Source organism: Artemia franciscana, chromosome 15, assembly GCF_032884065.1.
Source record: "Artemia franciscana chromosome 15, ASM3288406v1, whole genome shotgun sequence".
In the NCBI taxonomy this organism is placed as follows: domain Eukaryota; kingdom Metazoa; phylum Arthropoda; class Branchiopoda; order Anostraca; family Artemiidae; genus Artemia; species Artemia franciscana.
Genome location: NC_088877.1, coordinates 25,834,028 through 25,848,615, shown reverse-complemented (window position 1 = coordinate 25,848,615; position 14,588 = coordinate 25,834,028). Strand labels below are relative to the sequence as shown.

The 14,588-nt window shown below is 37.3% G+C and overlaps 2 protein-coding genes across 4 annotated transcripts in view; one reads left to right on the top strand and one right to left on the bottom strand.

The window, feature by feature from the left end:
• Positions 1-14,588, top strand: part of LOC136036251 (inactive dipeptidyl peptidase 10-like) — a 209,248-nt gene that overhangs the window by 5,810 nt on the left and 188,850 nt on the right. The window lies entirely within an intron of this gene.
• LOC136036253 (CD209 antigen-like protein E) overlaps positions 1,708-14,588 on the bottom strand; it is a 51,618-nt gene continuing 38,737 nt past the window's right edge. The window contains exons 2-3 of one of the 3 annotated variants that reach the window (XM_065718373.1): positions 12,178-12,297; positions 1,708-2,345 (exon numbers count right to left, since the gene is read on the bottom strand). In XM_065718373.1, the coding sequence (XP_065574445.1) occupies positions 1,882-2,345; positions 12,178-12,297 (584 nt within the window). In that variant the 3' untranslated portion in view covers positions 1,708-1,881. Of the gene's footprint in view, positions 2,346-7,212; positions 7,355-12,177; positions 12,298-14,588 lie in introns of those variants that run through there. The other 2 variants (XR_010619674.1, XM_065718374.1) reach the window with 2 other exon arrangements.

The window sequence follows — 14,588 nt, the reverse complement described above, 5'->3', positions numbered from 1 at the left end:
TAGCCTAGTAAACAACACAGCACTCTTACGGGATTCTGACTATTGGATATTCTGGGCTTGGTTTGTTTTGATGGGTGTTTTCGCGCTGAAACCTCTTCCTAGCTAATTTATCTACTATGGGTTGCCTCCCTGTAGTAGCATAATATTTGTAGGTATGAATATATAATGAGTAGGAGGTAATAGGCTTGGGACTGTCTGTGCAGGATTTCGACTCTTGTTGATAGAAGAGCATCGCCAAGTGCTAAAAACCGTGTTATGACCAAGATGGGCCTAGGATTGCACAAAGCCTTCAACTTACTGGAATTCCCACGGACTTTTTGCTGTCCGGTTCTAAGCAAGCTTAAGCGCTTCGGTATAGGCTTGAGAAGATATGTTGGTCCCAGTCCTGCACTGGCATCCGAGATTATTGCTTTTCCTGAGGCCAAAATAGTTTCAATGATTTAAAGAACATAAAAATTGGAATTCGGAATGTTAAAACGTTAAAAAATGACTATCAAATCGACATTTTCACTGACGAATTCGGACGGTTTGAACTGAATTTATTAGGAGTTTCAGAAACTCATATCCCAGGGGTAGGAAGCATGAAATTAGATGACATAGAATTTCTTTACTCAGGCAGGAAGGACGGGGTATATAGAGAGGGAGTAGGGCTCTTGATGAATAAGGAAGCAGCTGAGTCTTGTTTAGGCAGGTAAGGTATTAATAATAGAAAACTAATTGCTCATTTTATGACTAAAAAGTTCAGGGTATCAGTTATAGTGGTATATGCCCCTGTTGAACAACTGATGGAGATACTAGTGACTCAGATGAATTTTTCTTAGAGCTACAGGAGCAAATAGACAGGGTACCAGGTAGAAATATGGTGTTTTTGCTAGGAGATTTTAATGCCCAGGTTGGTAGAAACATGGATAGGTGGTATCCTAGCTTAGGTAAATTTCGTGTAGGAAATGAAAACATTAATGGCTACAGAGTTTTGCAATTCTTTAGGTGTAATAACCTAATTATAACCAATACGGTATTTGGTCATAAATGGCCCATAAGTTGACATGGTATTCACGTGATGGTAAGACAGCAAACCTTATATGGAAGAATATTCTTATCCAAGAATATTGGAAGCTACAGTGATGACAGTGGTCAAATATGGCTCTGAAGCATGGGTGCTTCGAAAAGCGGACGAAAATTTACTAGATGTTTTCCAGAGAAATTGCCTACAGATTTTTCCGGGTACCCGGCTGACTGACCGTATTTCAAACAGTAGGTTGTACGAAAAATGTTGTTCAATCCCGCTTTCTAGGGCTATAATGAAAGAAAGGTTGATATGACTAGGCCATGTTCTGCGGATGAAGGATGACATATGCCGAAGGTTGTCCTTTTTGGCCAACCATCTTGGGCTACACGGAAGGCAGGTCGTCCTCGTCTTGGTGGGGAGGATGTCATAAATAAATATTTAATGGAAATGGGAGGGTGTAAAGAGGGAGGCCTTGAATAGATTAGGCTGGAGGAATAGGAACATGCGTAGCTGTGTTGGCCTCAGGCACCTTGGTGCTGCAGTGGGTTATTATTATTAGTAGTAGGAGTAGTATTAGTAGTGGCTTTACACTTTACTCCATCGGCTGTCCATTTGATTTGCTTTTTAATCCCTGAAGTGCATTCTACAAGTTATTATAGGTACTTGTTAAATTCTATATTTAGGTCTATCAAAGCATGTTCGATTTGGTAAAGCATGTATTTTTAACACATTTAGTTACGCCCAAGATTCTAAGAAGTAACCAAAGAATTTAATTTATAAAATACTCAAGGACAAAATACGCCTAGTTTTTTTCCAAAAGAAACTATAAATATGCAAAGAAAAAATCACAGTTTTTGGAACTTCAAGTAAAATCATTGCTCAGGTTTTTGACAAACAAAGCAGCTTGTTGAATGGCAGGGAAAAGCTGTCCATTTCCAACCGTGATGTTTACATATCTGAACACATTTGGGCCTCTCTGTTGGACCTGGCTGACCTTCCGCCCAGTAGTCAAAGTATGGATAGGTACTATCAATCCATTTGAAATCCAGGTCAAACTGTCGCACTGATTCTGTGCTATCTAAGCCAATCCACGTGTTTTCATCGTGCTGTTTCGCCATTTCTTTTACGAAGTTTTGCTCCTCAATAGACCTGAGGACGGGCAAGTCACCACCTACTTCTTTGCATCTGTTTCGGGATTCCCTGTAATCTTTTGCCGCTGTTTCAAATATGTAACATGACCCTCCGTGCAAAGACCAGCCTTTGGGGCACTTGGCATGAATGGATTTCAACATTATGCTGCAAATGATCATTATTGCGCAGGATAGCTTCATCGTTCCTAGAAATAACAAAACAGTAATTGAATTACAGGCACGCATTTTCAACTAAAAAATAGGAAAATAATTAGAAAACATCCATAAAACCAAAACTATTCATCGTCGTTGGATTGTAGCATATATGTTAACGTACGATAATTGATATTTCTATCACCAATTTGCATTTTCGGTGAAAAAAAAATAGAATAACGACTTAGTAAGCAGTATTCTAGTTCCCGTGGTTTTCCTTTTTCAAAGCAATAGCATCATAACGTGAGCATAAATATATTACGTATAACCATTTAGTAATGCTTAATGTCAGCCATGGGCTCATTGAAGTAATTTCACTATGAAACTAAAACCATCCCAATGAAACCTCCAACTTGTGAAGAGTGAACCACGTCCCAAAGTAACCAAAAGCTTAAAAACGTGTTTTCTGAGAAACTGTGCAGTGAGAAAAATTTCCTAATATACGCCAATTCAGAAATAGGAGCTATCGTTCAGATTCACTAGCAAATAATTTATAATTGTGACAACCCATTTTTGAGAATTCCGAAAAAGAGCCAGAGGGCCATAGATCTTGGCGTCAAACTAAAATGAAAAGCACACCTTAATGCCGCCATCGCTGAAAACTCTGAACTGATTGTTTACAATCCTCATCTTAAAACATAAGTGATGTCATACCTCATGACATCACCATCATGACTAGCAGTGATGTCTCCCTTCTTTTTTGACAGTGCTAGCAGGTCACTGATGATGTCTCCCTTCTTTTTTTTATTTCTTTTTTACAGCAGTGCTAGAAGGTCCCTGGAAGATGCTGGAGAGGTTATTTATGGCTCATTTGATAGCTAATAGTCACGTTTAAATGCCTTTTTTGGTTAGTCTTGATAGCATCAGATTAAATCGTTGTGACACCAAAAATGTCACTTTAGTGCTATTTAAAGTGGAGAAGGTTAAGAAACGTGAAAATTACTCATTGAAATAAGATTAATTGAAAACTCTTGCCTGGAACTTTATAGTGTCCCATCATTCTATAAAAGGCTCCTAGGAAAGAGTCAAATGTGGCCTACAACTCACTTTTTGCACGTCCGAAGTTCGCTTTTAGCAGTCTAATTGTAGCACTTTTTCAAAGACTTGTAAAAAAAAGTTATCGATTAACCCTAATTCGAAAAGGTTATATGTTATGTAAATAGGGATTTTAATGAGTTAAAAATAGCTAAAGTTACGATACAAAATATTAAGTTGATGACTAAGGTTATAAAATATAATACATTTTAACGTAAGCTTTGGGTGTCGATTTTTTCCTGCGTCCCAAAAAGAAACATTTTGTATGTAGAAGATACCCTTGAGTGGCTTTTTGCTAAACAAGTAAAACCTTTCAGGATTGGATCTACTGTGCAAAATAAGGTCTGGATAGGTAATTCTTGATATAAATTGTTTTTTAAGGAATTTACGCTAGATCTATAAAAAAATAAAAAAACAAATCTATAAATAAAGTTATTTTGCTGCATCAACTAAACCTCCAGCATTGGTCTGGTGCCCCTATGCATTAATTTTCAGTAAGATTACTGCTAAATTGGCTGCCATTAGTAGCTTACAGGCTCATATTCCCTATGGAAGTTTTTTTTTTTTTTTTCTTCAATCTTATGGTTTTATGTTTCAAAGTAATAATATTCGATTTTAATTTTCAAAGTAAAAAAGTAAATTTTTGCCTTAATTAGATAGCTGTGATGCTGTTTTATCCATTCACAAAATTTTCCTTTCGAAACTTGCTTATACTTTTTGTATGTAAAAAATACATTCAAAAGATGAAAGGATGAGAACCAAAAATCGGAATTTTCGGTACAATTTGGCACTTTACGATGGAGTTACGAATTCATAAGAGAAGCATAGAGAGATGTAATAGGTTTAAATGAACCCTTAAAAATCTATCCGTGATCTTGCAGTAGCAGTGTAAGCTTGACAGAAAAAAAAGAATTAGAAATTAATAATAAGACGCATCCTAACAATTAAATAACAAAGAATTTCTTGGTTTTCAAGATGATGACCTCAAAAACTTCATTCAAGGGTTTCAAACCACGAAAAATAAATTGGTTGTCTTGGAATTTACATTCCATGGGATGTCAATCCTCTTCATGCAAATATTGATGTTTTGTGGCCCGAAAAAGCAGAAAATGCCACTTAGCTGCTGTTTGTCAAGACGGGAAGGGGGCTTAAAACCTGTTGTTGAGGGTTTTAGATCATGACAAATTGGTTTGTTATCTTAAAATTTCAATTCTTTGGTATTTGACATTGCAAGAATTTATTTTTGGCATAAAATTGAAGAAAACATCATTATTCAGTGGTACGATCTCTTTTATTACTTTAAAAGGGCCCTTTATATTTCGATTTCCATTCAAACAAGCCCCTTCTCAATATTTCACCCTCACTGGATGGGTTTCAACCATGGTAATTCCAATGGTGCACGTTTCATTTCCATCCGATTCCAGTATCGAGGGGCTTCAAGCTCTTTCGAAATTCTCAGAAATATCTTTCTCGCAATAAACTTTTACTATCAACATTAATTGACACTATAGTTACCATTGCTGAAAGTTCTAGGCTTATCGCCCTGGAACCCCCCCCCCCGCCTCCCCACAGGAACTCCCCCTTATGAGAAACCACCCTTCCCTCCCTGGAAAATTGAGCAACCAAAGGAAAAGTATGACATTAAAAAAGAATGAAGAAGAAAAAGGGATTTCGGTTGTTTTATGGGATTGAGTCATCACAGCAAAGTAAAATAAAGGTTAAATATCAAACAGTTCGCGGTAACGGACTGTAAGTAAGGAGCGAGCCGTCTCAATAGTTACCGGAATTCTAAAAGGCAGAATTTTGATATCAATATCAAAAGAATCAGATTTAGTAAATGTTTAGTTTCGCGTCAAGTGCTCTAAAGTGTGTATTACTGCATATAGCAAGGTTCTGATGATCGCATATTCATCCATTTCTGATTGACTCTCCTCTTCCACGGGGCAAACTAAAAATGGTTAAAGTAGGCTTTACCATTAAGACTAAAGTTTAGTCTTACCCATCAAAGGTTACAAGCCTGATAAAATTTGCTTGAAAAAAGGGGGAAACAACCCCTAAAATCCATAGAACCTTAATGATATAGAATCAGATTCAGGGTATCAGAGAACCCTATTGTAGAGGTTTTAAGCTTCTATCTTAAAAAAAAGAAAATGTGGAATTTTGTGTTTTTTGCCAGAAGAAATATCACGGATCGGCTTCGTGTTTATTTGTCGTTTTTTCCCTAGAGATGACCGTATCGATCCAGAGGTCCTATGATATCGTGAGAGGGCTCATTCGGACGGAAATTAAATGTTCTATCGCCCTTTTTAAGTGACCAAATAAATTGGAAGGCAACTAGGCCTCCTTCCACGCCCTGTTTTTTTTTTTTTCAAATTCGTCAGGTCAAAATATTAAGATAGCCATTTTGCTCAACATAACTGAAAGGCCGAATGACTATGCCTTTAGAGATATCACAACCCCCCCTCAGCCCCTGGGGAAAGGTCTATGTTACAGAATTTGTCAATTGCTTCTGTAGATTATTCGTTATTGAGAAGTATGCATACATTTTCGGGAAGGGGGCGTATTTCTGCTGCTGGGAACACTGGGGAAATCTGTCAGAATTCCTATACGAAATTCTTCTTATGTCTTGCTTTCTTGTTGCCGACTCAATTTTACGCGTGGAGATGGTAAGGTTAATCGTCCAGGGTAAATTTTCACCAGGATTGAATTGTCTAGAAAATAAATCCGTGGGGAGGAGGGATATTTCCGTGGAGGTGTAGCCAGATTTCCTGGAATTATTTAAGAAACGATCAAAAATTAAATAAAAAAAAATTTTCAACTGAAAGTTAGGACAACATTAAAACTTAAAACAAACAGAAAGTACTACATATATGAGGGGTTGCTCCTGCTCAATACCTCGCTCCTTACGCTAAAGTTTGAATTGTGTCCCAATGTTTAGAACGTCTCCTGAATCACTATATTCGGTTAATTAGAACAATAAGAAGCTTATTCTTAAATACTAAAAAACTTTAGTGTAAAGACCAAGGTGTTGAGGAGAAACCCCCTCATATACAAAATAATTTTCGCTTGTTCTATGCGTTTAATGTTGCTCCTTACTTTCAGTTGAAAAAACCTGTTTTTTATTGATTTATCTGAAAAGATGAAATTAGTGGTAACTCTACTGTTAACTCTACCAAAAGGTTGTCTTATCATGGAATGGCACAGAGATAACAGACTGGGACTAAGATATATGATCAATTACCTCCTGTGAACTTGGTTTGGTACCAGCATCTATAGTACGGGATACGAGTTCACCCATTGCGATGGAGAGCGCCTCCGTTAGGCGTTCATCAGAAGGATTTCCCGTCTGAAATCCTTCTGAACGAACCTTGTAGCCATTCTTCTTTAATTTGCTGGGGACTTGGTTTGGCCCCGACTTTTATAGTCTATGATACCAGTTCACCCCCTGCGACCGAGAACACGTCCACAAGGTAGCGCTGAAATCACTAAGCAGCCTCTTTTTTAAATGGTGCAAGTAGTTTCAAAACATTTTGCTAAAACTTAAGATTGAATATTTATTAGTGTTTTAATGTTAAATATATAAACAGCATATTTGCAAGCATTTCGACCGACTTTTCAAAGAAAATAACTTTTCGTGGCGGTAAGAACCAACTTCGTGGGACCTTTTTGTTTCCCTTTTTTCTGGCTTGAAGTTTTACATTTTCCCCAACATTAAAAACCTTTCATCTTTTCAGGGAATGTATGTGTGGTCTATCATCCCCTATCCCATATGATTCAAACAGATAGCTGTACCAATCTGTTCTAATTTAACGAACTTAGTTTTACCTTTGATCCTTCAAATTATCCAACGTGGTGTGTTTGAAGCTAACCTAGCGACTGACCTTCGTAATTTTAGTTTGTAACCTTGTCTGATATTGTACTGTTATATTGATCAAGCCTATTCAGAACTGTAAACAAAGTTGCACAATGTAATTTGTAAGGTTATGCGTGATATTGCTAATAGACTTTAAAATTCAATTGTTATTTGAGAATTTTACCTTCCCTGGGTAGCATCAAACAAAGTATGGAGATAGTTATCAATTCATTGCTCTTTAAATATTAATTTAACTCTTTTTATGGCACTTGGTATTAACCAAGTGACATATAGCATTCGCCAATTCTGTCGGTCTGTCCGTCGGTCCCGGTTTTGCTACTTTAGGCACTTCCAGGTAAGCTAGGACGATGGAATTTGGCAAGCGTATCAGGGACCGAACCAGATTAAATTAGAAATAGTCGTTTTCCCGATTTGACCATCTGGGGGAGAGTGGGGACCCGGTTAATTCGCAAAAAATAGATAAAATGAAGTATTTTTAACTTATCAGCAGGTGATTGGATCTTAATGAAATTTGATTTTTGGAATGATATTGTGTCTCAGAGCTCTTATTTTAAATCCCGACCGGATCTGATGACATTGGAGGGAGTTGGAGGGGGGAAACCTAAAGTCCCGGTTTTGCTACTTTAGGCACTTCCAGGTAAGCTAGGACGATGAAATTTGGCAAGCGTATCAGGGACCGGACCAGATTAAATTAGAAATAATCGTTTTCCCGATTTTCCCATCTGGGGGGGGGGAGTAGGGGCCGGTTAATTCGGAACAAATAGAAAAAATGAAGTATTTTTAACTTATGAGCGGGTTATTGGATCTTAATGAAATTTGATGTTTGGAATGATATTGTGTCTCAGAGTTCTTATTTTAAATCCCTACTGGGTCTGATGACATTGGGGGGGAGTTGGAGGGGGGAAACCTAAATTCTTGGAAAACACTTAGAGTAGAGGGATCGGGATGAAACTTGATGGGAAAAATAAGCGCAAGTCCCAGATACATGATTGACATAATCGGAACTGGTTTGCTCTCTTTGGGGTAGTTGGGGGGGGGGGGGGGTAATTTTTAAAAATTAGAAAAATGAGGTATTTTCAACTTACGAACGGGTGATCGGATCTCAATGAAATTTGATGTTTAGAAGGATATCGTGTCTTAGAGCTCTTATTTTAAATCCCGACCGGATCTGGTGATGGGGGCGGGGAGTTGGGAGGGGGAAACCTAAAACTTGGAAAACACTTAGAGTGGAGGGATCGGGATGAAGCATGGTGGGAAAAATAAACACAAGTCCTATATAGATGATTGACATAAACGGAACGGATCCGCTCTCTTTTGGGTAGTTGGGGGGGGGGGGTATTTCTTTAAAAAACAAAAAAAAATGAGGTATTTTTAACTTACGAACGGGTGATCGGATCTCAATAAAATTTGATATTTAGAAGGATATGGTGGCTCAGAGCTCTTATTTTAAACCCGACCGGATCTGGTGACATTTGGGGGGGGAGTTGGGAGGGAGAAACCTAAAAATTGGAAAACACTTGGAGTGGAGGGATCGGGATGAAACTTGGTGGAAAAAAAACACGAGTCCTAGATACATGATTGACATAACCAGAACGGATCCGCTCTCTTTGGGGTAGTTAGGGGGGGGGGTTAATTCTGAAAAATTAGAAAAAATAAGGTATGTTTAACTTACGGACGGGTGATTGGATCTCCATGAAATTTGATTTTTAGAAGGATATCGTGTCTCAAAGCTCTTATTTTAAATCCTGACCGGATCTGGTGACATTGGGGGAAGTTTGGGGTGGGGAGACCTAAAATGATGGGAAACGCTTAAATTGGAGGGATTGGGATGAAACGTTGTTGGAAAAATAAGCAGAAGTCTTGCATACGTGGTTTACATAATTGGAACGGATCCGCTCAATTGCGGGGGGGGGGGGGGGTAATTCTGAAAAATAAGAAAAATGACGTATTTTTAACTTACGAAGGAGTGATCGGATCTTCATGAAACTTCATATTTAGAAGAACCTCGTAACTCCGATATCTTATTTTAAATCTCAACCGGATCAAGCGTTATTTGGGGGGGGGCAGTTGGGGGGACCGGAAATCTTAGAAAATACTTAAAGCGGTGAGATCAGGATGAAAACTGGATGGGAAGAATAGAAACCTGTCTAAGATACGTGACTGACATAACTGGACCGGATTTGCTCTCTTTGGTGGAATTGAGGGGGGGGGGGGGTAATTTTGAAAATTGAGGTATTTGTAACTTACGAAAGGGTGACCAGATCTTAATGAAATTTGATATTTAGAAGGATATCAAAAGGATATTAATGAAATTTGATATTCAGAAGGATCTTGTGCTTTAAAGTTCTAATTTCAAATTCCAACCAGATCCTGTGACATTCGGGGGAGTTGGAGGGGGAACCGGAATTCTTGGAAAACATGAAAATTGGAGTATTTATATCTTACGAATAGATGATCGGATCGTAATGAAATTTGATTTTTAGAAGGAATTCATGTCTCAGAGCTCTTATTTCAAATCCCGACCAGATCTTTGGACATTGTGGGGATTTGGAGGGGGAAATCTTGGAAAAACACTTGGAGTGTAGGAATCGGGATGAAGCTTGGTGGATAGAATAAACAAATGTCCTTGATACGTGATTGACAGAATCGTACTGGATTCGCTCTCTTTGGGGGAGTTGGGGGGAGGGGTTCAGTGATTTGGCGAGTTCGGTGCTTCTGGACGTGCTAGGGCGATGAAAATTGGTAGGCGTGTCAGGGAGCTGCACAATTTGACTTGATAAAGTCGTTTTCCCAGATTCGACCATCTGGGGGGCAAAAGGGAGAGGAAAAATTAGAAAAAATTAGGTATTTATAACTAACGAGCGGGTGATCGGATCTTAATGAATTTTGATATTTAGAAGGACTTTGTGACTCAGAGCTCTTATTTTAAATCTTGACCGGCATTAAGCCTCTTATTTTCCTTTTTAAAACAATCTATTGATTCATAGAATTTTGTTAGAGCTCATACCATATGATCTCTTGGCTCTTAGCTCTTCTCGCCTCGTCACAAGTGCCATATGAGCTCTTAGCTCTTGTTTTTGATTATTTTCTGTTAACTCTTTTTTGAAAAAAAGGAAAAAAAAACTACATCCTTGATAAGATGATAGTTAAAACCTAGGTATCAAACGGATACCTGGTCAGCTTACTTATTTTAATTGGTTCTACTAAATTGGAGCAGAAAATAAAGATTTATCTCAGTATTCCAATTCTTTTGAAAACGGTAAAATGCCGTTTAACGACTAGTCGGGAATTCAAACTTGCAGTGTTGGAATATAGTTGTACTAGTCCGTTGGATATCCACCATATGGCTAATATGGGTTTAAAGTTCATTTTTGATGCAAATGAATGTTATATTTAGATTCAGGATGCAATTCCGGGTATATGTTTGCATATCAGGAGAGTGGGGTATATACTTTGTAAATATATAGGTTCTAAGAGATTCGCGTGTTTCTTAGAAAAACAAGGAAAGAAGTGAAGATAAAGCTTCCTACCGTGCAAATGTTTTAACTATGATTGTTCTGCATATTATGGAGCAAGAATTGTTTTCTTAACATGTTTTCTTATGTCCAGCTGGGCTCCTAAAATTATAATACTGGTTGGCTGGTTGGCTAACTTAAAGATTTGTATGTATATGGACTGTCAAATTAGCCCTCTGGTGGTATCCATGTCGGTTTTGAACTTTTTGATTGACTTTAAATTTGCATTTACACGAATATTCTAAGAAATCAGGAATAGTAACAAATAATTATTGAACACTAAATAAATGGTTTCAGAAGCAAAGCATACTAATTGGTTTATGAGAACATTCCCCTTTCTCAACCACATAAAGAAACACAAAAACACCAACACGTTTTTGCCTATTAGAGTCTCATCCACTAAAAACGAGAGTTCCTTGAGGGATTTTAGAGCAACATGGCACTGTAGTACCACTCGGTGTGCATGAAACTCAATTCCGTTCAACTCGACTCCTATTTTAACTCCACTACCATTTGATTCAAACTCACATAATTCAACCTTGGTTTAACTTAATCCCTATCAACTCAATCCCATTTAAGGCACCTCCATATCCTCACTCAACTTCGTCCCTGTACATCTCAACCCAACTTTATCTGAACCCCGTGCAACTTCTGTCCAATTTAATAATTTAACTTGAACCCCCATTCAGTTGAACACGGATATGTCTTCTTTTTTCACAGGAACATCGTAGGGACGTTGAAAAAGGTAAGCATCCAAAGTTGTTGGAATGATTTTTTTATTTAAGTAATGACAGCATAATGATTTTTACAAGACCCATAGACACTATTCTTTTCTTCCTTTAATGGTTTAAGATGACGAAGAAAGGTTTAACGGGAATCTCCTCAGGGCAAGACACAGGTGCATATTACACAATAGGGGTGTTTTTTAAGAGATGTAGGTGCTAATTACGTAATAGGGGGAGTTTCTTTTTGGTTGTTACATAATAGGGTTTTGGTTGTTACGTCATAGTTTTTATTTGATTTCCCCTGATGACCAGACCAGAGCCTTAACCATCTGGACCAGCAAACTATTCATTATATTTTGATTCAAGGAGTACTTTCTACATGATAACTTATTGCACGCAAGGGGACCTCCCATCCTGCCTACTAAAACGATTAAATGATTCGCCTATTTCCAACCCTTTCCACTAGAGAGCAGAAGATTCCAATACTATTGGTTTTGGGTCTATTAGATGCACCTGGCTATTACAACGTTATTAAATTCCTAACCTGATCTAGACAGGTTGAAAAAAATGAACATAAAACAACTTTCATGCAGATAGAATCAAATACAAGAAGTTTCATTAAGAAAACATTAACATACAATAAGTTTCACGAAGAAAAAAATCGACATACATTTACCTTGTTTGAAAATTCTGAGATAGTCAATTGATTCGAAAAGATATACGCATATTGAGCCTCCTATTTCAGAGGCAGTAAGGCCATCCGGTGGAGCATTTGTTTCTAAGGGTGCAGGTAGTCCTACAAAACAAACGGTTAGCATAGACGTTTATTTTAGCCAAAAGGACTGTCCCACAGTAAAGCGGCGTTTTGAGCCATTCTGTGGTGCAAAACAACAATTTTAGCCAAAAGGAGGTCAGAATACTATTGTGTGAAATTTCTTAGATGTTTAATTGATTTAAAGTTTTCGAAAATCTATACGCATATGGTGCCTCGAGTTTCAGTGGCATTAGTTTCGTGCGGTAGTGCATTCTATTTTTAAAGATCCAGCTAGTCCTACAAAATAAACGACAAAAAAGACATTTATTTTAGACAAGAAGACTGTCCCACAGCAGAGCAGTGTTTTCAGCCATTTTGTGGTATGAAACAAAAATTCTAGCCAAAAGAAGGCCAAAATTTTTTTTTTTGAAAATTCCTGGAAAGTCAATTGATTTAAGAGTATTGAAAAACAATACGCCTGTTTGACCTCAAGTTTCAGAGGCAATAATGCCGTTGGGTAGTTCATTGATTTTCAAAACCTGCATCTAGTCCTACAAAACTATCAGTTAAGATAGACATTTATTTGGCTAAAAAAGGCTGTCCCACAGAGAAGTGGTGTTTTCAGCCATTCTGTGGTACAAAACAACTATTCTAGCCAAAAGAAAGCCATAATGATATTGTTTAAAAATTATGATATTGTCAAACGATTTAGAAATATTAAAACACTATACGAATATTTTACCTCAAGTTTCAGAGGCGGTAATGCCATACGGTGGTGCATTCGTTTTTGAACGATGCAGGTAGACACTTATTTAGCTAAAAGACTGTTCTAAAGCAAAGCTGCGTTTTCAGCAATTTTGTGGTGCAAAAAAACAATTCTAGCCAAAAAGAAGTCCAACTTGCTATTGCCTGAAAATTCTGAGATAGTCAACTGATTTAGAATTATTAAAAAACTACACGCATATTGAGCCTCGAGCTTCACAGGTAGTAATGCCAGCAGTAGAACATACGTTTTTAAAGTTGCAGGTTGTCCTACAAAATAAACGGCTAAAGACGACATCTATTTAGCCAAAAACAGACTGTCCCAAAGCAAAGTGGTGTTTTTAGCCATTTTGTGGTGCAAAACAAGAATTCGAGCCAAAAGAAGGCCGAAGTGCTATAGCGTGAAATTTCTGAGATATTCAAATAGTTAAAAATTATTTAAAAACTATACGTATATTGAGCCTCGAATCTCTGAGGCAGTGATATCATACGGTGGTGCATTCGTTTTTAAAAGGTGTAAGTAGTCCTACAAAGTAAACGGTTAACATAAACATTTATTTTAGCCAAAAAAAAACTCTCCCACAGCACATACACATCCGTGATCTTTCTTAAAGCAAATAATAAAAAAATATCTATTTTTGCTTCTAAAAGTTTTGTAAGAATGTTAACTAAAATGTAAGTAAAACTATAACTCTATTAACAACCCCTCCCCCTTCTAGAATTACTTGCTGGGTGGGGCTAGCCACATATTGTCACGATGGCGTGAAATATGTATAGTCTTGGCTAAAGGTAAGGGGCACTTCCATTAAAAGCTCTAAGAAATACCCAAATGTGAAAATGCTGCATTTTCATTAAGACCTCTCAAAAATACCTCATAATATGGCTTAAAACTATCTCTAATTACAACCCACTCTCTGGAAATGGTTTCTGGGGTTCCCTCCTTTCTTTAATTCATGACTCTTTGATTATTAAATGAAAAAAAGTTTTCTTAACTGCTAGTAAGGAGCGACATTAAAACTTAAAACGAACAGGAATTATTCTGTCTATGAAAGGGGTTGTTCCATCCTTAGCGCCTCGCTCTCTTTGTCACAACTTTTTTTGTCACAAGTTTGACTCTTTGTCACAACTCTACTTTTTAAAACAATAAAAACTTTAGCGTAAAGAGTGAGGCGTTGAGGAGGGGACAACCCCTTTCATATACGGAATAATTTCTGTTCGTTTTAAGTTGTAATGTCATTCCTTACTTGCATTTAAGGAAACTTTTTTTTTATTTAGTTTCTGAACGGTTTTGAATTGAGGCATGTTTTGATTTTGGCTCACAGCACATGAATAAATAAAACAAAATTTACATGTTATTTTTTTGCTAAATGGCTTTCTCATAGTTTTGATTGGACTATTTTGCTAAGAAAGGAGTGGGGGTGGAACGCCTAGTTGCCCTCCTGTTTTTGGTTACTTAAAAATGCAACTTTTTTTCACGAACGTTTTTGTCAGTAATACACATACGTAACTTACGAATTAACTTACGTAACGGATTTCTATATTTGTGTATTTTTATAAAGTATATGGGAGAG